Source organism: Nymphalis io, chromosome 6, assembly GCF_905147045.1.
Source record: "Nymphalis io chromosome 6, ilAglIoxx1.1, whole genome shotgun sequence".
Classification (NCBI taxonomy): Eukaryota; Metazoa; Arthropoda; class Insecta; order Lepidoptera; family Nymphalidae; genus Nymphalis; species Nymphalis io.
The window spans coordinates 10,228,367-10,249,170 of NC_065893.1; the positions used below are offsets into that span (position 1 = coordinate 10,228,367).

Below are 20,804 nucleotides of genomic sequence, written 5' to 3' on the forward strand. Positions count from 1 at the left end.
TATTTTGATACAAAGTAATATGATAATTTTAATAACAAATTGTAAAATTGCTTAATGGTAGTTCAAATATATACTGCGAAATTAAGTGGACAGAGACTTCTTCTGATCTTCGTTGAAATTGCTCGTCCTAGTTATTATAATTATAAGTCAGTCGTTCGTCATTTGACCTACATCGCCTCTACCTAGCTAGAAGTGTTTAAGTATCTTTAATTAATTTTGCACTGTCACCTTATTAAGTATTACTGCCCGTCCGGACTTCTCACGGGTAAAATTAATACTAAGCTACTCCTCTCATTTAAAGTTGAAATTTCCCAAAATCCTTTCATAGCGGATACTTACTTTATAACATAACCCAATGTTCCAAAATTTCAGCACAATAGATTTATTAGTTTTGGCTGTGTCCGGCCGAATTTCGGCTTCCAAATTCGAGCCATTCGAGAATTTTATTTAAAAAAAAATCCAACCGAATTGTGTGCCATCTAATTTTTTCTAAATATCGTCGCTACATTTGATCAAATTGCAGTTTTTATGATGTCAACAAAAGTGTGATAGACACCTGAGACAGATAGTGAAGACGTTGATACAGTACTAACGACAAATAGTTGGCAATTTTACACTCTGTTATATAAATCCTTTGGCTGTGACATAATAGTCATGACAAAAGCAATATACCCACAAAATGTTAAAAAAAATCTTTTACAAAAACAAATTCAGAGTTCTAAGAAATCCGAATTCATTTTGTAATAAGATTATATTGTATATAAATGTAAGAGAGACAGTTCAACAAATATAAATGTATGTTAAATATAACAATAGATAATATTCAGCAATTTTGTAAAACACATCATCAACAAAAACGCGACCCGAATATATGTTGAACAGCATAAAGAAACAGTAGCTTTATTGTCATGATATGAGCCGGTACTTTACATTTTAATATATAAAAATATGAATATCTTTTGGTGACCGTTGTGACATAAAAGTTTCGCATTACAGAAAGTCAAACGTAAGTACTAACTGTGTTTTATACGAAACGATTACATACATGTATTTATTGTATGTAGTATTTATATTAGATTATTAGATACGACAACATGCCATTTACTCAAAATACTTATGCTATAATTTTTTTAACTGTTTTGTACAGATTTTTTTGTCTTTATTTCAATCCTAAATAAATTATTTAGTTTACCTTCTTATTTTTAAGGATTACCACGGCACCTTAATTGAGAATGAACAAATTGCAATTCTCTTGTTTTATTTTTAAAGAATGTCATAATTAAGAAATTTATAACAAAAGAATTATTAATATTAAGAACTCATAATCAAATTGACTACTGCACTAATCATGACCGTGTAGAATGGTTGTAAAATTTTAATAATTATATATTAAATCTATGCCAAGATTGAACAATATTTAATCAGGGATCTTGAATCAGTGTATAATATAGCGTCATTGAGACGTCATTTATTTTTAACTTCTTTTGCGGAGCAAATGAGGAGCCTAAAGAAAGCTAAGCCTGAGGAACTAAATCCTATCTATTTAAGCTTACTTAATATTCTACTGTGAGTTTAAAGAACAGCTGCATGCACATCAAATATTTTACTAACTCATATCTCAACGTCGATCTATTAACTTCGTTTTTCTACCGATAATTTTTAAATGACATAATATTTTTCTAAGTATAGATGAATAGGAATTCCCAATTATTATTTCTAGTACATACTCTCTACTGATATAGAAGACTTGTGTGTGTATCTAAGCGGATAAATAACAAGTTAACAAATCAATAGTCGACTTATCTTATTATTTTGTCTTCCGTTCTTTTGTTTCTTTCCTCTAACTTAAGATTTTTGAAAGAGATCGTTGTATTAGCTACTAGGCCACCTTTTGTATATATTTTGTCAAATGTTTATTGGTGTACAATAAAGATAGTTTTAAAATTATATGCGACATAGTTTTTTGTGGAAAAGCTCTTAAATAAATAAAAAATTTAAACCTTTTTGCGATGATATTTTTTCTAAGTTTATATGGTACTGCTTACGTTGTAAGTATTGAAATACAAATAAGCCTTAAATAAATACAAATAAAAATTAGAAATACTTAAATAAATATATATATTATACTTTCGTTGTTAATCAATATTTCGTATATTGTATTCTATTTAAAAAAAGGTTTTACCCGTATCAGTTGAATGTAAAAATAATATGTTTGTTTTAGTAAATATTACTTGATCGATAATGTGTTTATGAGAAACAAAAGCAAAATACTAAACGGCGCTGTATTAATTTGATTCATCTGATCAGCTAGTTAATAATATGAAGGAACTTTTAAAAGTAAAATTTTATTTATTTAAAATATTTTTATGAACACTTGTAATAAAATTTAAATTTTTGATTCAGGTTGAAGATAACTTTAAGGATACTTTATTAAATAACTGTTATTTATAATAAGAAATCAAGTAAGCCAAGTCAAATATATTTGCTATATCTCCTGACATAATCCATCCATGTAGGTATTTTTGAATTAACATACACCATTTGAATATTATATATACTAATACTGTGATATTGATCAAAAATTTAATATCTCAGAGAAGAATATAGGCCATACACGTAACACTCCTGACCTAACACGTGAGCGAAGACGCGGGCGAAAATTAAACTTAAACACTAATATATAACAAAGACCCTTAAGAATTGAATTGAATTGAAGAATTGAGTTTACTTTTCTAATAATAACTAATTATTTTTTTCATTCAGATGATTGCTGAGAATACAGAAGAAAAGAAAATAGTCGGTCTCCTTCCCATGGGATTAGCCGAGACAAATAATGATGGTAATTTTATTATACATTTTAATTTATTACTAGACTCTAAAGTCTAGTGTAGAGAGTGAGTAATCATTGTCGTAGATGTATTTATTACTTTTAATAACACGAGCAATGTGATCCGATATGCTTAAGACTCAATTAAGATTTTATTGTAATAATGACTTTATTATAAACAAATATTATACAACAAAGAAAGGTTGAAGCTAATTATTTCTTCCAATATCAGTCAGTCTTTTCTAATGGAACAGCAACAACATTTAAAAGATATTACTTTACCCGCATTATTTGTTCATAGCCACCGTACCGTACCGTTTTCACAAACCCTTATTATTATTTTTCTTTCTTTGGTATTTCCAAAATCACTTACAAATTATTTGTTGTTGATAAAAGTGGTAGGTTTTTTTATTAGTTATTTTTAACTCAATCGATATTTTTACATTATTTTTAATTTCAGGACGAAATGGTCAAAAATGTTATTCTATTATACAAAAAGTACTTGCAATAATATCTTTAATTTTAATAGTGATTGCATTCTATCTATTAATATTAAGGCTTCTACAGAGCGACAGTAAGTAAAAAATAATTAATTATTTTCTTTTTTCACTTTTGCGAAAATCAATACATTTTATTATTATTTCTTTTAAGATAATGTTAACAAAACAGAATTAATCGTTTTATCTGGTTTCCACGAGGAACAAAATGTTTCAATCTTACAAGACGAAATAGAAATTTTGCTTCGATTAAAGAACATTACATCAAAAGTAAATCCAAGTGAACGAAAAAAAAGGGAAACTTTACCTTCAACGCAGATCTTAAAAAAAGATAATAAATTCAAAAGAAATATTAAATTTAAAGATAATCAAAAACAAAAGGCAAAGAAAATTATAGCAGAACACGAATTTCTATGTAACGAAGAATATCACAAGGAATCTTGCAAGGAACTCGTTATGAAATTGAAATCCCTTACAGAAAATAATCTTTCGAATCATCGTATAAATAAAGAAGAACTTGCTGATATAATTCAAGAAAATATAAGGGACGGAGTTAAAGATAATCTGAAAACTATAAGCAGTATCAAGCCTACTGATGTATCAAAAAGAGAAACGAATCCTCTTCATATTACTAATTCGTTAAGACCTATAAAAAGTGTACCTTATGATACTTATCATTTTGATAACTCTGAACAAATACACGGAACGCCTCAACATTCTATGATTAATTCTCGCGATGTTTTAAATCCACAATTAACGGAAACGTGTTTGCTAAAGCGACTCATGAGACAGAGTTATCCAAATTTACAAGGTACAATAATAAAAAAATTAAACATATTATTTCATTGTTATATAAAATAAATAACGTGTATTAACACTTTTTAATATTGTAGGTATCTTTGATACTCCCCATCATGAATATCAACAGTTGATTCCATCATATCCTAGGTTGGTGATATTGTACATATTTTTATGATAATTTGTTATGATAATAAAACTTACGATTTAGTTTTTGTTTTAAGGCAATTCTCATCAGATTTTATTTCATCTTACGTCCAAAATCGTGGTATCGATGCACAAAAACATAAGCCCCATCCGCAAGATATTGAAATTGCCATGAAATTTTTTGCTCCAAAGTAAGTACAATAACCTTAATTGTTGCTATAAATTATTTAACTAAAAACCATAAAAATAAAAACTCATCATCTAACTGCTTTTAGGCATGACATAGCTTTTAAAGAGGCACCATCTAACACTTCTATCAATGAAGTTGAATGTCCGATAGGTACTATATCATGTGAAAGTGGTAGCTTCTGTGTTGATGAAAAGAACTGGTGCGATGGTAACGTTGACTGTGATGACGTGAGCGATGAATCCCGTTGCAGTTGTAAATCAAGAGTAGATGAATCTAGAAAATGTGACGGCTATTTCGATTGTCCTTTCGGTGAAGACGAAATGGGTTGCTATGGTACGTATATTATACTTCAATATTTTCTCATTATTTAATTTTAAATTTAGTATCTGTTGTAATTTTTAACGTAATCAATCGTTTACAGGGTGCAGCGAAGACACGTTTAGTTGTGAAGATCTTCATTTTAATTTTAGCACATGTTTTTCTAAGGAACAACGCTGTAACAATATAGTCGATTGTCCGAATCACAAAGACGAAATTGATTGTACCATGTTAGCCCCGAGTTTACATAAAAAACCTGTAAGTTATTTTTTAAGCTCAACGCTTTAATAATTTGAATTTTTGTAGCTCTTAAATATAAACATATTATACAATGAGTGTCTAAACTCTAAACTTTACAGCTCTTCGCAGTATCAAACACAGATGGGTACTTGCACAGAAATTATAAAGGAAATTGGTACGCAGTATGTAGCAATCCTTACATGTGGGCGCATGATGCCTGTCGTCGTGAAACAGGCCTTATTATAAGGTACTTTAACAAGAATCTACTCTGAGAAAATACTATTAATGCGATTACATTAGATTATTTTTTTTATTTTTGATAACATATCTTACAGGCCACCATTTATTCAAATTTTACAAATAGACCCATTACTTAAAGTAAATTACATAAGCACTGCTCCTGGGGGACTTTTGCATACAAGCAATACATGTTTAAATTCTTCAGCCGTATATGTCACGTGCCCTGACTTACTATGTGGTACTAGAATTCTTACTGCAACACAGCAGTTAAAAGAGGTAACTTTTTGTTGATAATTATAGCCTGAATAGACGATAAAAAGCTTCATTTTAAGAATTAAACTCAAATTATATATATGTGAATATAATTGTTATAGAATTCAAAATTTATACATTTATTTAATTATTATTAACTTAAATATAGAAAAAGGAATCTTAATTCAAATATAGTAAGTGCTTTTATTGTCATGAGACATAAACTTTACGGTGCTTTTATCACAGAATGCTGGGATAGAAAACCACCTCTTTGGTCGGAACAAAAGATATCTTCTCCAAAGGCACCCACAACCTATGAAGTTTTACGGCGGCCGAATGAAAAGAAACGTAGGAAATAAAAGTGTCAGATCAGAAATCCCTTTGAATCATTTAAGTGACGGTAAAATTGACGAAGTAAGGATCAAGAGGGCACAAGGTAGAGTGGTTGGAGGTAAACCCAGTCAGCCGGCTGCTTGGCCTTGGATGGTTGCCTTGTACAGGGATGGAATGTTTCACTGTGGTGGAGTAATAATAAATCAAAATTGGGTCATGTCTGCAGCACACTGCGTAAATAAGTAAATAAAAATTACCTAATAAATATAAACAATACAAAATATGAAATTTTATTCAATAAATTTTGCAATCTATTATTTTTATCAGTAACTCATATTCTATGTATATTATTTGTTAATTTTATATTTTAAATTGCTTAGAAACCATTCTATTCAGGTTTTGGCAGTATTATTATGAAGTGCAAGTTGGTATGCTTCGTCGATTTTCTTTTTCACCGCAAGAACAAAACCATCGCGTAACTCATATAATCGTTAATCATAATTACAACCAAGAAGACATGAAGAATGATCTATCATTATTAAGAGTAAAGCCCGCAATACAATTTAGTCGTTGGGTGCGGCCAGTATGCCTACCGAGCCCTGAAGTTGCTGGTGCGGATTGGATGTGGGGACCACCCGCTGGAACTATTTGTACTGCTGTAGGCTGGGGAGCTACGGTAGAGCGTGGGCCTGATCGTAAGTAATATAGATTAAAAGAGAAAATCTTTACATGCTGCTTAAAAAACCAAAATCAGTTATAAAATTAAAATCTATTTAATATAATGTAATATTAAATATAATTACAGCTGATCATATGCGTGAGGTAGAAGTTCCAATTTGGGAAAAATGTAAACATCAAGACGATCAAGATGGTAATGAAATATGTGCTGGTCTAGTCGAAGGTGGAAGAGATACATGTCAAGTAAGATTTTGTATTTATTTTTATATTTTGTAAAAATTATTAAAAGATTATTATTTAAAAAGTTTCAAATAAAATTTTGAATGTTACTTAAAATATCATATTGGTTTAAGATGATTTTATTAGGAAAATGGTTATTATCAAAATTAAAAGAAAATACAATTTGATAATAATTAATTAATATTTATAGGGTGATAGTGGAGGACCATTGTTATGTAGAAATCCAATGAATACTCAGCAATGGTATGTAGCAGGTATTGTTAGCCATGGAGATGGATGTGCAAGGAAAGGCGAACCGGGAGTTTATACTAGAGTAAGCCTCTTTGTGTCATGGATAAGATATCATACATGTAAGTTTGTATTCAGAAATCAACTCAAATCAATAATAGTTAGTATGGTTGATTTAGCAAACGTTTTTAAAAAGTAAATTATTTTCTTAAACAGCATCAAAAACATTACCAATGCTACAACCAAAACAGGAATGTCCGGGCTTTAGATGTGATTCTGGTATTCTAAAATGTTTGCCAAAAAAACGTATGTGTGATAAGATTATAGACTGTCTTGATGGAGAAGATGAATATAATTGCGATGTGGCTAGATCTTCTGTAAGCAGTACAATTACAGAGCCAATTACAAGATTAGAAAATGCAACAATTAATAATTATGAATCGCTAAGTATGAATAATAGTATTTTAAATCATGAAAATAATTCTTTAACCCATGAAACCAGTATTGAATACGTTACAGAGAGTAAGTATGCCTTAAACTTAACAGAGGTAACTACAACAACTTCTTATATAACTTTCTCTAACTCCGGAGACCAAGATGCCGACAAAACTGTAAGTAATTTAAATACGATACCTAATAGTGATAATGCAAAAAATTTAATAAGTCCGTTTTCTGTTACACAATCACTAAAGCCCAATACAGAAATTACCAAACTCGAAGAAGATATGAAACAAGCTTCTTTTATTGAAATGGCAAATATGGATTACTCACAAGAATACGGAATTGAAGAAAATATTGACGATAGTGTTACAATTGATCCAATTAAAATCACAACAACAACAAGTGAAATGATGGAACAAAAAGCAATAAATATTAAAACATATCCCTTAGAATCAATGTCATTAGAAAAAACTTCTATTCAAGGAAATTATAATATTAATTCAGAATTAAGGGAAACAATAACGACAGCTCTACCTTCGGAAACAAAAGCTTCCACAACTTACTATGAGAATGATGAAAAAACTACAAATAAAATGGAGCTTGATGATTTTCTACAAGCAAGTACCGAAAGCAACACAAACAATGAGTCTATAAAAATTTACAAAAGTGACATAAGTAGTGAAACAGACCAAAACTCAAATGAATTTATTATCGAACTTCTTCCTTATACGAATGTGGTCACAGAAAAATCTGATGTTTTAGATACAAATAGTACTACTAATCATATAAGCGATCAAATAATTTCTGAATCAGCTAATGTTGAACATAACACACACAATATAAAACAATTAGACACTAAAGGCGAAGTTGTTACTAATATAATAGATATCATGCTTTCTGAGCTTCAACCTGCAAAAATTAGAAAGAAACATTTGACACCAATAGAGTTTCAATGTAGACGGTAATTATTATCTTTTAGTCAAATACTCTTTGATATCGCGTATTTTCTTTTTTTCATCATCATCATCAGCCGAATTGCCGTGTGGTGACGGCGACGAATATCACCACCCCATCTCATCCCGTGGGGGGCGTAGAAGGCGACCCGAGGGAATATACACCAGAGAACGGGCAGCAGCGTCTCTCTGAGTACTATGACTAACTTACTGCGATCGCCAACCCGTCTGCCAAGCGTGGCGATTATGGCATATCCCCTCATGATTCGCGCAACTAAACCACGGCCCCTAGTCCCCGGCAGCCCTGCTATTCCTAGCCTTGGTAACAGCTGTGGTAACGGCGGGGCAGGGGGTGCTAAGAATCCCCGGCAGATTTCGTGTTACCAACACCGACGACCTCTGGCCCTGGCAACATATAACACGCGTACACTGCGGACCGACGAGAAGATCATCGAACTGGAGGAAGAATTGAGCAGGTTACACTGGGATATCGTCGGATTATCCGAAGTCCGAAGACAGGGGGAGGATACGATGATCCTGAAATCCGGTAACCTTCTCTATTTCCGAGAGGGCGATCAACTGTCTCAAGGTGGTGTCGGGTTCATAGTCCACAAGTACCTCGTTAACAACGTTGTGAAAATCGAGAGTGTGTCGGCTAGGGTGGCGTACCTTATACTCAGAATCACCAAGCGGTATTCTTTGAAGGTCATACAGGTATACGCGCCGACTTCGACACACTCCGACGATGAGGTTGAGGTCATGTATGAGGATTTATCTAAAGCCATACATACCAACAAGACTCATTTCACTGTTGTAATGGGGGACTTCAACGCGAAGCTGGGCAAACGATTCGGTGATGAGTTAAAGGTGGGACCTCATGGAATTGGAGACCGCAACACTCGGGGCCAGATGTTGGCCGACTTTATGGAGAAGGAGGGACTCTTTATGATGAACTCCTTTTTCAAGAAGCCAGGTCAGCGTAAATGGACCTGGGTGAGCCCTGATGGGAAAACCAAGAATGAGATAGACTTCATCTTGTCGACGAGAAGACAAATATTTAATGACGTCTCCGTGATCAATGCAGTCAAAACTGGGAGCGATCACAGACTCGTAAGAGGCTCGTTAAATATCAATGTTAAACTCCAGAGGTCCCGACTGATGAAGTCTACGCTCCGACCATCACCTCTTCAAATCCGAAATCCCGAAGCCTTTCAGCTCGAACTCCAAAACCGATTCGATTGCCTAGCAGACTGCGAGGAAGTGGACACATACAACGACAGGCTTGTGGAAACTGTCCGTACGGCTGGGTCTAAGACCTTCAAGACCAGCCGTACAAAAGGAACCAAAAAGATCTCTGCCTCTACCCTACGGCTTATGGAGGAAAGACGGAAAATGATTCTGACGTCCCCAGCTGATGCTGCCGGCTATCGGCTGATCAACAGACGGATTTCAAAGTCTCTAACTCGCGACACTCGCCAATTTAATACAATGCGCATTAAAGAGGCCATCGAGCGGAACAAAGGCTCTAAAGTGTTCGCCAGAGATCTGTCTGTTGGTCAGAGTCAACTGACAAGGCTGAAAACTGAGGATGGCAGAATAGTCACGTCAAGATCTGAGCTGTTGGAAGAGGTTGAGAAGTTCTACGGTCAGCTGTACACGACAGCTCAATCACCTGTCAGTAGTCATGCTGCAGATCCCAGAGCAAGACTAACCCGACACTACACTGAAGATTTTCAGGACGTCAGTCTTTTCGAGATTAGAATGGCTCTCGGACAACTCAAAAACAACAAGGCACCTGGTGATGATGGTATTACAGCCGAGCTTCTGAAGGCGGGTGGTACACCGATCCTCAGGGCTCTTCAGAGGCTTTTTAACTCCGTCATTGCCAAAGGTCAAACGCCAAAAGCATGGCACAGAAGTGTGGTGGTACTTTTCTTTAAGAAGGGTGATAAAACCCTTCTGAAGAATTACAGGCCCATCTCACTGCTGAGTCATGTTTACAAGTTGTTTTCGAGAGTCATTACGAATCGTCTCGAGCAAAGGCTTGACGACTTCCAGCCACCCGAACAAGCCGGATTCCGGAAAGGCTTTAGCACCATAGACCACATACATACGCTGCGGCAAGTTATACAGAAGACTGAGGAGTATAACCAGCCACTTTGCTTAGCGTTTGTGGACTATGAGAAAGCCTTTGATTCGATCGAAACCTGGGCTGTGCTGAATTCTCTTCAAAGGTGCCAAATTGATTATCGGTATATCAGGGTGTTAAAGTGCTTGTACGAGAACGCCACCATGTCGATCCGACTCCAGGATCAGAACTCAAAACCTATCCAACTGCAGAGAGGTGTAAGACAGGGAGACGTGATATCTCCGAAACTGTTTACCGCTGCATTGGAAGATGTTTTCAAGCTTCTGGACTGGAACGGACTTGGCATCAATATTAACGGCGAGTACATCACTCATCTTCGATTTGCCGATGACATTGTAATTATGGCTGAGACCTTGGAAGACCTCGGCACTATGCTCGATGACCTCAGCAGGGTTTCCCAACAAGTGGGTCTAAAAATGAACATGGACAAGACGAAAATCATGTCGAACATCCATGTTGCACCCACTCAAGTCAAGGTTGGAAATTCTGCACTCGAAGTTGTAGACAACTATGTCTACCTAGGTCAGACCATCCAACTAGGTAGGTCCAACTTCGAGAAAGAGGTAAATCGTCGAATTCAACTCGGCTGGGCAGCGTTCGGGAAGCTACACGATATCTTCTCATCCCAAATACCGCAGTGTCTCAAGTCGAAAGTCTTCGACCAGTGTGTGTTGCCAGTGATGACGTATGGATCAGAGACGTGGTCGCTCACAATGGGCCTCATAAGAAGGCTCAAGGTCACTCAAAGGGCAATGGAGAGGGCTATGCTCGGAGTTTCTCTGCGAGATCGAATCAGAAATGATGAAATCCGCAGGCGAACCAAAGTAACCGACATAGCCCGAAGAATTGCTAAATTGAAGTGGCAGTGGGCGGGGCACATTGCTCGCAGAACCGACGGCCGCTGGGGCAGAAAGGTTCTCGAGTGGCGACCACGAACCGGAAGACGCAGCGTGGGCAGGCCCCCTACAAGGTGGACCGACGACTTAGAACGAGTCGCGGGAAGCCGTTGGATGCGGGCAGCGCAAGATCGGCCAACGTGGAAATCCTTGGGGGAGGCCTTTGTCCAGCAGTGGACGTCTTTCGGCTGATTTTTCATCATATATCTTAGAATATTAATTTTTAATATACATGAATGTCACTTAAATTTTTCTATAGTGTTCTTACATTTTCAAGAGTAAATATCTACATAATTATGTGAAATATTAGATTTAAATAAATCATGTTCACAGAATATACCAAATCGTCCCTTTTGCGACTCGATGCAATCATAAAGCAGACTGTGAAGATGGCACAGATGAACTGGATTGTACTTGCCTTGATTATTTAACGTCATATGACAATAAACTCATATGTGATGGGAATTTTGATTGCGCAGACGGTCAAGATGAATTAGACTGTTGTAAGTAGTAAATATATGAAAAAAAAATGAAAAAGTTATTTGCTTCATCACTATTATAAAAATAAATGATTTCAGATAGCTGTGAGGAAGATCAATTCCTCTGCAAGCAAAGTCAAATTTGCTTGCCATCGAACAAAGTTTGTGATGGTAAACCACAATGTCCTTTAGGAGAGGATGAATTAGATTGCCGTAAGTACAAAATTTAAAAATATGAAAATCAAACGAGTGCTTGCGAGTATATATTAAGACTATTTAAATATTTTGGTTACAGTGGCTCTTTCAAATGGAAAATATATTGATTACAATTTGAATGATAGACCAAAGGTAGCTTTAGAAGGTTATTTAACAAAAAAACGTAATGGAAATTGGCATATAGTGTGTGAAGATAATTTGTCAATTCAACAGCAAGAAGAATCTGCATCACATATGTGTCGATATCTAGGTTTTAGGTAACTTTATTTTAGTTTATGACTATTATAATAATGTAAAAGATTTTTTTTAAATAAGTAAAATAATATTATGCTTTTTTTTAGTTCAGCAAACAGATTTATGATAAAATATATAAATTTAAAAGGTGACTTAGTTAATTCAAAAGAAAAAAATAAAAGTAAACGAGATATCGATCTTAAAGTTCCAGTAAGTTTTGCATATCAATCAAATAATGACAGCCAATCCAATAATTATATAATAAAAAATCCTGAGGTTATAAAAGAAGAATGTGTGCCTAATATTACAAAAACTTGCATGGCGTTGTATATTTATTGTGACCATTCTCTTTACACAAATTTTGAAAAGAACACAGAACTTTTACACAACCATGATACATATTCCGTTTCAAATCGCTTATGGCCATGGATAGCTAAATTATATATTGATGGAAAATATATTTGTATGGGTGTTTTGGTAGATTTATCCTGGGTTTTGATGGGCAATTCCTGTCTGAAGAGTGCTACGTAAGTTTTCCTCGTTTAAAAAAATTATTTTTTTCTAAAACTTTGCTTATTTACATATATAATATATTTAACGATTGATTTCAGATTAAGTCACCACTTTATTTCAGTCTCACTTGGGTCACATAAAACGCTCGGTTCAATTATGGGTCCATACGAACAAGTATATCAAATCGATGCAAAGAAAGATTTGTATCGCAGTAAGGTTATTTTATTACATTTGAAACAACCTGCAGTTTATTCAACTATGGTAAAACCTATGGTGGTGATATCTTCGTGAGTCACATTTTATTCAAAATAATTATATAAAATGAAATGAATAGCAAAAAACTTTTTGCTAAAAATGTTTTATTTAAATACGCAAAAATAATAAGATACTGAACGGGGAAAATATGATAACTGAATGCGTTTACAAAATTTCGTATTTACATTACAATATTCCTTTGTCTAGACAATCCTAGTTATAGATTACGCATATCATAAAAATGCATTATTATCGAAGCTGAAGTAATAAAATCTAAGCTACGTAGAATAAGAGGAAATGTTTTTGATTAATCTTGTATTCACCTTCTTGAGTTGCTTTTTTAGGATATGATGTACTTAAGAGTATAATTTTATTATGTTTTAGGTATTTCGAAGATAATAAAAACATAGTATGTGTAGCAGTGGGTCAAGATAAAAATAACGAAACATTTAATGTTTTCTTAAAGGAAACCGACGAATGCGATTTACATAACCGATGTTTCATTATACAACCAAATTCTAGTGTATGTCATGTAAGTATAACCTGCATATGTGCAATTAAGTTATTTAAAGTTCACAGTGCCGGAAATGAGAAAAATAAATTAAATTATTTTATATATCAGTAATGTCGCAACTTAATCACATGATCGAACTCTTATTATAACGGTGGACTGGCAAATGGTCAACCTGATGCTAAGTGATTACCACTAGCTCATAGATATTAGCCCATAACTAAACTAACTAAACTAGCCTAACATCCGCTAAAAAATGATCATAAGTAAGACTGGTCATGAGTAGCTCTTTAATAGCAAATTAAAATAAATAAGTAATCTCATGATAAGAACACGAATGTACCTATTTATTTTATTAATAAATCAAGACACGAAATGAATAATTAGAGTTTAAAATTTAATTTACAGCCTATGAGTTCCCAATGGGTGGGTATAATTTCGTGTCATACGAAACAAGGATGGTACCCTGCAGCATCATTTATAATAAATAAAGAAGAATGTTCTTCAAGTGATCGAATAATAGGAACTGATATTGGAAATTTAAAACATGAAATTAAATATTATGAAGGTATATAAATAGTTATATTAAAAATTATAATGATTAATTCATGAATACATATTTAGAGTTAGAAAGCCTTGCTTTAAAAAAACATAAATTTTCATAATAGTATGTTGTCACGATATTTGTATTTTCTTTTATTTTCATACACATGTGATAAATGCAGAATAATTCGTTAAGTATCAAGTAAGTTTTAATTATTGCTTGCCTTTAGGTGATTTTCTAGCTCCGTTCTTAACTGTCAAGATTTAAAAATAAAAAGAAAATTTTAGAGGTACAACTGATTGAAAAATATCATGATGAACTAGAACAGATGATAATTTTTCAGATCCCGTCGAACAAAATATGTACCACGAATGTGAAGGAATAAGGTGTAAGCGTGGGAAGTGTATCAAGTTACGTAAAATTTGCGATGGTGTTACCGATTGTGAAGACGGTGTTGACGAATCGAAAGAAGCATGTAAAAAGAAATCCTTTACATGTGATAAAGATCCTCATTATCGTGGCTGTGGTAAGGCTGTTACTATATACCCTGAAATAAAAACATAAATGACATAGTAATTCTTATAAAGTACTAAACACTCTAGTAGCGAGATTATTTGTTTTGTAAAATTTATTTTTTTCAGAATGTCCAGTTGGACAGCTAAAATGCCATAATGGTCAATGCATTTTTAAAGAACTCTTCAAAGATGGTCACGATGACTGTGGTGATGGTACTGATGAACCTGGACAGACGACTTGTTCTGATTATCTAAGTCGTGTGATGCCTTCTAGACTATGTGATGGCATTCTTCATTGCCATGATAGAAGTGATGAAGACCCAATGTTTTGTAAATGCTTTGCTAAGGAGGCATACAAGTAGGTTAACAAAATTAACCTTGTTGTAAAAATATTTAGTCTTTCAGCCTTTTGCATAAATTACCAAAATTAAATAAAGACGTGACAGATTAATGTAATCAAGTCTAAGCTATAATTTTTCATTAAGTTAAATGTGAATACGTCTTTTGTTTTATTTTTATTTCATTTTTTGTTACAGATGCTCTCAGGTATCTAATAACGAGGAATACTGTGTAGCCAATGATATGGTTTGCGATGGTATCAGAGATTGTCCGAACGGAGAAGATGAGAGAACTTGTATAGGACTTAGATCACCTGAAGGAACTCCGTGAGTAATGGAGCTTTTTATATAAGATTTATACGTCCATACTCAAGGATTTACTGATGCTATCTCTTTTGAACTATTCTGTAAGAACTCGCTTTATGTATCATTCACTCTTGATTTTCGCTAATCACTTTCTGCCTTTTACGTTTGATCACTAGAGCTGTTTAGGCTATTAGGGCTGTTAGAACAAATTCGAGACACGAAAGCAAATGTCAGAAATTCGTGAAATATCAGAAAGCGATATAGAACATTCACCAAAATAATTATAACATTTCAAGAATACACGCATCAAATAGCATATCACCATAAATCGGTTGTCGATATTTCACAAGTGAGCGATGAAGTGAATTCTTACAGAATAGCACTGCTATAGAGAGTTTTCTAGTACATTCTTATAGAATAACCCTACTATTTAACCAACATAATTTCTGTAATATGGATATTTTCTTCTTTCAAGCTAACCTAAAACTTATTGAAACTTCCACATTTGAATATTTGTAAAAAATCAATGTATATAATTTGTTGTAGGTATGGAGTTGGTGAAGTAATCGTTAGATCGCACGGTATTTGGTATTCCAAATGCTTTCCTAAACAAAACCACACGAGATCCGAATTGGAAGAAATATGCAGAACCCTCGGATTTATAGGCGGTCACGCCAAGCAACTAGCAATGCCCCGAGTTACAACGGATCGACACAACAGTGTTGTTGTTGATACGTTTTCAAATATAACATTAAATATGAATACTACTATAAAATTGAGAAATAGTCATACGCCTATTGCCCGCGCGGTTGTCGACGAAAAGGAAAATTGCTATCCAGTTTTTATAGAATGTCTTTAGATAAATCAATCGTTCACTCATCAGTGTTATATAATAGGTTTATAGTTATGCATAGACATTAATTGTAAAGGCATTATGCAAATTTTAGAAATATATTTTTACATGCAAAGATATTTTTTTTAAATTTATGTTAAATTGCACTGTGTACACATATTTAGCACAATATTATAGTGTCACATCAGATACCTACTTTTGTAATCAACAGTATTTTACTCTTGAAATGTTACACAAGCCAAATAATTGAAGACATTTGTTTTTTTAAAGGTTTTAAAATGTGAGAGCTAAAAGTAACATGATGTTTATAGTTACTTAAAATGTTCATTAATATAACAAATTCAAAAGTTAATAAATGCGATATTTATGTCTATAATTCTGTCACAGTAGGTAATTAAAAAAATAAGGAAAACTGAATTATTACCTTATACAGCATATGATAACGTGCAAGTAGCTCTATCTGTTAAGCGTTTTTACAACTGTCACTATTATGATTGTAATACCTTTATTAAAATAAAATTTCAAATCAAATAAGCAACTAGAAAAAATCCCTTTATATTTTCTATGAAACGTATATTAACAGTGTAGCATTTATTATGTACGTTTGTTTTTAACAACGCCATCTATATATCCAGTGTTGTACTAAATAACTAACGTATACAATATACTTCAACAAGAAGGCGCTAGATGTAGATGTAATACAAAATCTTCAAACACAATTATAATGATTATTTGTTTAACTATATAAGTTTAAGGGTACAGGCAAAGAAAAATGATACGACTTACTTAGGGAACTTATATTTAAGGAAAATACAATGAAAGATTTAAACGTTTAAAATGATTCAATAAACTCGTATTATCAATTAGGTACCTATCATTAAAATATATTTTTTTAACATAAAATAAATAACACTGTCTTCGAGTGAAATTTTAAATAGAGGTTTTATGAAAATATTTTTAAATACCTAATTACTACAAAACTGTAGTCCGTGCCAAGAAAACACGAAATGGCATGCAATTTTTAAATCATTCTAATCTATCCTTTTGAATCTGTATGTACTAATACATCTTACTAAAAAGGCTCGACTAGTTTTCTTATATTATGTTTATTAAAATAATAATCAAGGGGAATGATGTATATTTAATATTAAAGTATATATTAGTGTAACAATCAACGTAAACCAAACACTAGTTGGAACTTTGTAAAGCTTTTATTTGCAGAAAACTACGATCTAGCGGTCATTAAACGAGCGTTAATGTAAGATAAATTGCTACCTACCTACTACGCCGATTTTTAAATAAGTAATTTTATTCAAATCTCTAAAACCAGTCATCAAAAATCTCTTGTCATGTTATTGCGTAATAAACTAAAATCATAACCAGCGTATATGTATATCGATGACGATAAATAAATATGACTTCGTTAAGAAGAACATTATATTTATATTATTGACTCAAGTTTCTTATAGTATTGTTTTAACTAACCATTATAATATATAAACCACTATACTTAACGCATTCAACAGTCCAGATTCTAAGTACCTTAACCATCGCACATTGACGCGGAACTATAAACCAAGTTACCAGCAAAAGCATTCTAAATGAGAGGCAAGTCGCTGTCCATTAGTACTTCTTTTAACCAGTTTTGGCACTGTTCTGATCCCATAAATGGGAACAGAGACAGCAAATGTTGATGACGAAAAATGTATTATTACGGGCTCATTTAAAAATTTCTAATTATCTTTGGTAGATTAATTAGTTTCAAAACAGAAACGCTATGTTAAATTAGTACGAAAATTATTTTCTTATTTTTAATTGTCTTACCAGACATTTATGTCTGAGAGATATTTAAAGATTTTAGTTTTTTTTATTTCGCTTCATTTAAAGCGAATTTGAATTCTATACATTACATTTATATAATTGGGAGCTAGTGTCACTACTGGCTAAAGGCATATAACATCTTAGTTCTAAAGGTTAATGGAGCATTAGTGATGTAAAGGATAGTTAATATTTCTAACAGTGCCAATGTTTATTCGCGTTGGTGACAACTTACTATCAGGTGACCCAGGTTTTTATAGTCCATCCCATTTAAAAAAAAAATTTAAAAATCTTAATGTATTACTTGGATCACTTTTGGCTTTCCGATGATGATACAAGCAATATAAATAAAGTTCTCTGTCATATACTAAAGATATAACTAAACCAGTCTAAATACAAGATTTGGTTCATTAGACCGAATCGTGTCTCGGGTCAAGAATGTAACCTATCGTCTCATTTAATGTGCATAATTTTAATAAAATCTTTTATGATTCATACATTTTACTTAACATTAGAAAAGAATTATGCCACCAAAATGGAATGACGAATTTACATAATGTACACTTTTAGATAAAACAAACGATTAAAACTGGTTCGATTCGAAACGAGTTTTCTGATTTTGTACATAATCGTAAACACTTAGGTATATGACAATGACAGGTGCTTCGGAGTTTTTGGAGTTAATAAAATTTGATATGTCACTTATTACTTTATTAAGAACACTATAAAACCTTTTGACGCTATCTTAGAAATCAACGTATTAATAATAAATTAAATATATAGCTACGTTATTGCGAAAAACTTGTCTATATACTGTTAATAGAATGTAATTTGTTTCGTATCATATTACGTCAGATAAAATCTGCAGTATATTTTAAGTCAGAGTTTCACGTTAATAAAATTAATATTTTTATTAATGAATTCAAGATTAATTCGGCGTTATCTTATTTTACAATTTAAAATACATTCGGTGATTTTTTCATCAAATATTCAATTTATTTATCTAATCAAAAACATATTAATCAAGTTTTAGAACGGTTTTGGTGCTTTACAAGTTTATTAACATTTACTTGTCTATGATAGTATACTTAAAATATAATGACCAAATCGAATGTTATATAAACGCTAGTATATTTTAATTAATCTGACTTAGATAAGCAGCGTGTCATGTATCAATAGTTTATAAAAAAATTATTAAATAAATTTACAAATTAGGAGATAACAAAAATGAAATGTATTTAAATAAAAGTATGATAAATTAAATTCCCGAATTAAAATTAAAAAATTAAAGGCTAAATCATGACAGCCGTTTCCGAGGTACGCAAAATGTATGTATGTATTTTAAAATAAGTTAGAATATATGCATAAAATATTTTAAAATATAAATGGAAAGTTGGTAAAGAAACAACTTATTAAAAGTAAATCTGCGTTTTTCTATAGATGAGAGTAGAGGGTTTGTTACGCTTAAGTATAATAATAAGTACCAGGGTATTCTCAGGGGATTCGATCGGCACTAATAGAATTAGCTAAAAAAAATATTTTTTACCATAAAAATATTTAACAAGTTTTACCATTATATTAATCAATCAATACACACACTAAATATTTTCGTGTGATTAACCTTATAAATAGAAAATACATCAACAAAGTGTTGAATTAATAAATCACATCGGAGACAGTTGTTCGTTGACTAAAATAAAAATATAAATCTTGAAACCTTATACCTGTTTAAGTTGAATATAAAATGATTCGACGCCGTAAAGTCTGGGAATATCGAAACCAGAGACATTAAAATTTTAATTTTAAATTTAAAAAAAGAAACTACTTCAGAACTGAAACAAAAAATTACAATTGCAGACATAGTTATTACCTAAGGGTCTAACATAAATTTGAAAATTATTAAAATTCGTGCCAAAAAAAGTTCTGGTCATATATCTATATGTACATGCATTAAGCAAAAAAAATTTGACTTCCAATTTAATAATGACATATTTGTTTAATTTACTTAATCTTTAATATCTTTATTCGATAAAGATAAAATATAAATTCGTTAGCGTCCATTGTATTGTAATGTTGGTAATAAATCAGCATTTTAATTCGGCTTACATTTCATTGATTCACGTGCTTTAAAGTTAGCGGGATAAGACAGTTTTAACGGCTCCTGTATTTACAGTTCGTGTAACTTGATAATTTTTTTAGTCGAGAGTTATGAATGGGATGTATTCTCCGACACAACACGCAAGGGCTTACAGTTGTTTAGAAATGAACGGGACACGCTTCACTGCTTAATAAATACCCACTGAATGAAATATTTTATCTTATATTTTTTATTCATAAATATGTCACGACTCACGAGTTTATGTATCGAAAACACATCGTTTTTTTAACATAAAATATTATTATGTATAAAATCATTTATCTCTATAAAATGTATTCATTCCAAATTTAAATTATAAAAAGCGTCACTAATCTAGGTATTTTATAACATCACGATGAAGTTGTATGTAAAATAATAAAAAAAAGAATCGTCGTAAACTTGATTGCCATTCTGGGCGATTGGTGAATTTATTTCGGCATCAATCAGAAGTTTCCATTGCTCTTATAAAGACATTGCTTTGGCTGCCTTGAAACCGAACGTTGGTTCCTGGATAAGTTAATTTATTGGATATCTCAAGACCATTCTCCTTACAGCCAATTCAATTGTTTCTAAAATATTTATGACGCCTTGATGACATCATCATTATTCCACGCGTCTGAGATTTTAAATCACGTCCAAAATTATTACGGACGAGAAA

The 20,804-nt window shown here is 32.4% G+C and overlaps 1 protein-coding gene across 1 annotated transcript; it reads left to right on the plus strand.

The window, feature by feature from the left end:
- Positions 1–924: 924 nt before the first annotated feature.
- On the plus strand, positions 925–16,262 carry LOC126768860 (serine protease nudel). The gene is made up of 26 exons (XM_050487225.1): positions 925–1,006; positions 2,764–2,839; positions 3,288–3,401; positions 3,479–4,135; positions 4,218–4,272; positions 4,347–4,460; positions 4,545–4,792; positions 4,881–5,035; positions 5,137–5,264; positions 5,353–5,533; positions 5,756–6,084; positions 6,239–6,537; positions 6,648–6,763; positions 6,951–7,110; positions 7,205–8,390; positions 11,761–11,930; positions 12,006–12,119; positions 12,202–12,379; positions 12,464–12,883; positions 12,968–13,156; positions 13,509–13,656; positions 14,044–14,203; positions 14,523–14,705; positions 14,821–15,052; positions 15,231–15,359; positions 15,885–16,262. Exons 2-26 carry the CDS (start codon positions 2,764–2,766, stop codon positions 16,195–16,197), a joined length of 6,054 nt encoding a protein of 2,017 aa, XP_050343182.1. The 5' UTR covers positions 925–1,006; the 3' UTR covers positions 16,198–16,262.
- Positions 16,263–20,804: the final 4,542 nt, after the last annotated feature.

Bases quoted from the DNA above. Each gene is read 5' to 3' on its own strand.
- LOC126768860 (XM_050487225.1), top strand. From the start codon at position 2,764: ATGATTGCTGAGAATACAGAAGAAAAGAAAATAGTCGGTCTCCTTCCC. The intron at 12,120-12,201 runs GTAAGTACAAAA...TTTTGGTTACAG, and splicing joins AGAGGATGAATTAGATTGCC to TGGCTCTTTCAAATGGAAAA. The intron at 15,360-15,884 runs GTGAGTAATGGA...AATTTGTTGTAG, and splicing joins AGATCACCTGAAGGAACTCC to GTATGGAGTTGGTGAAGTAA.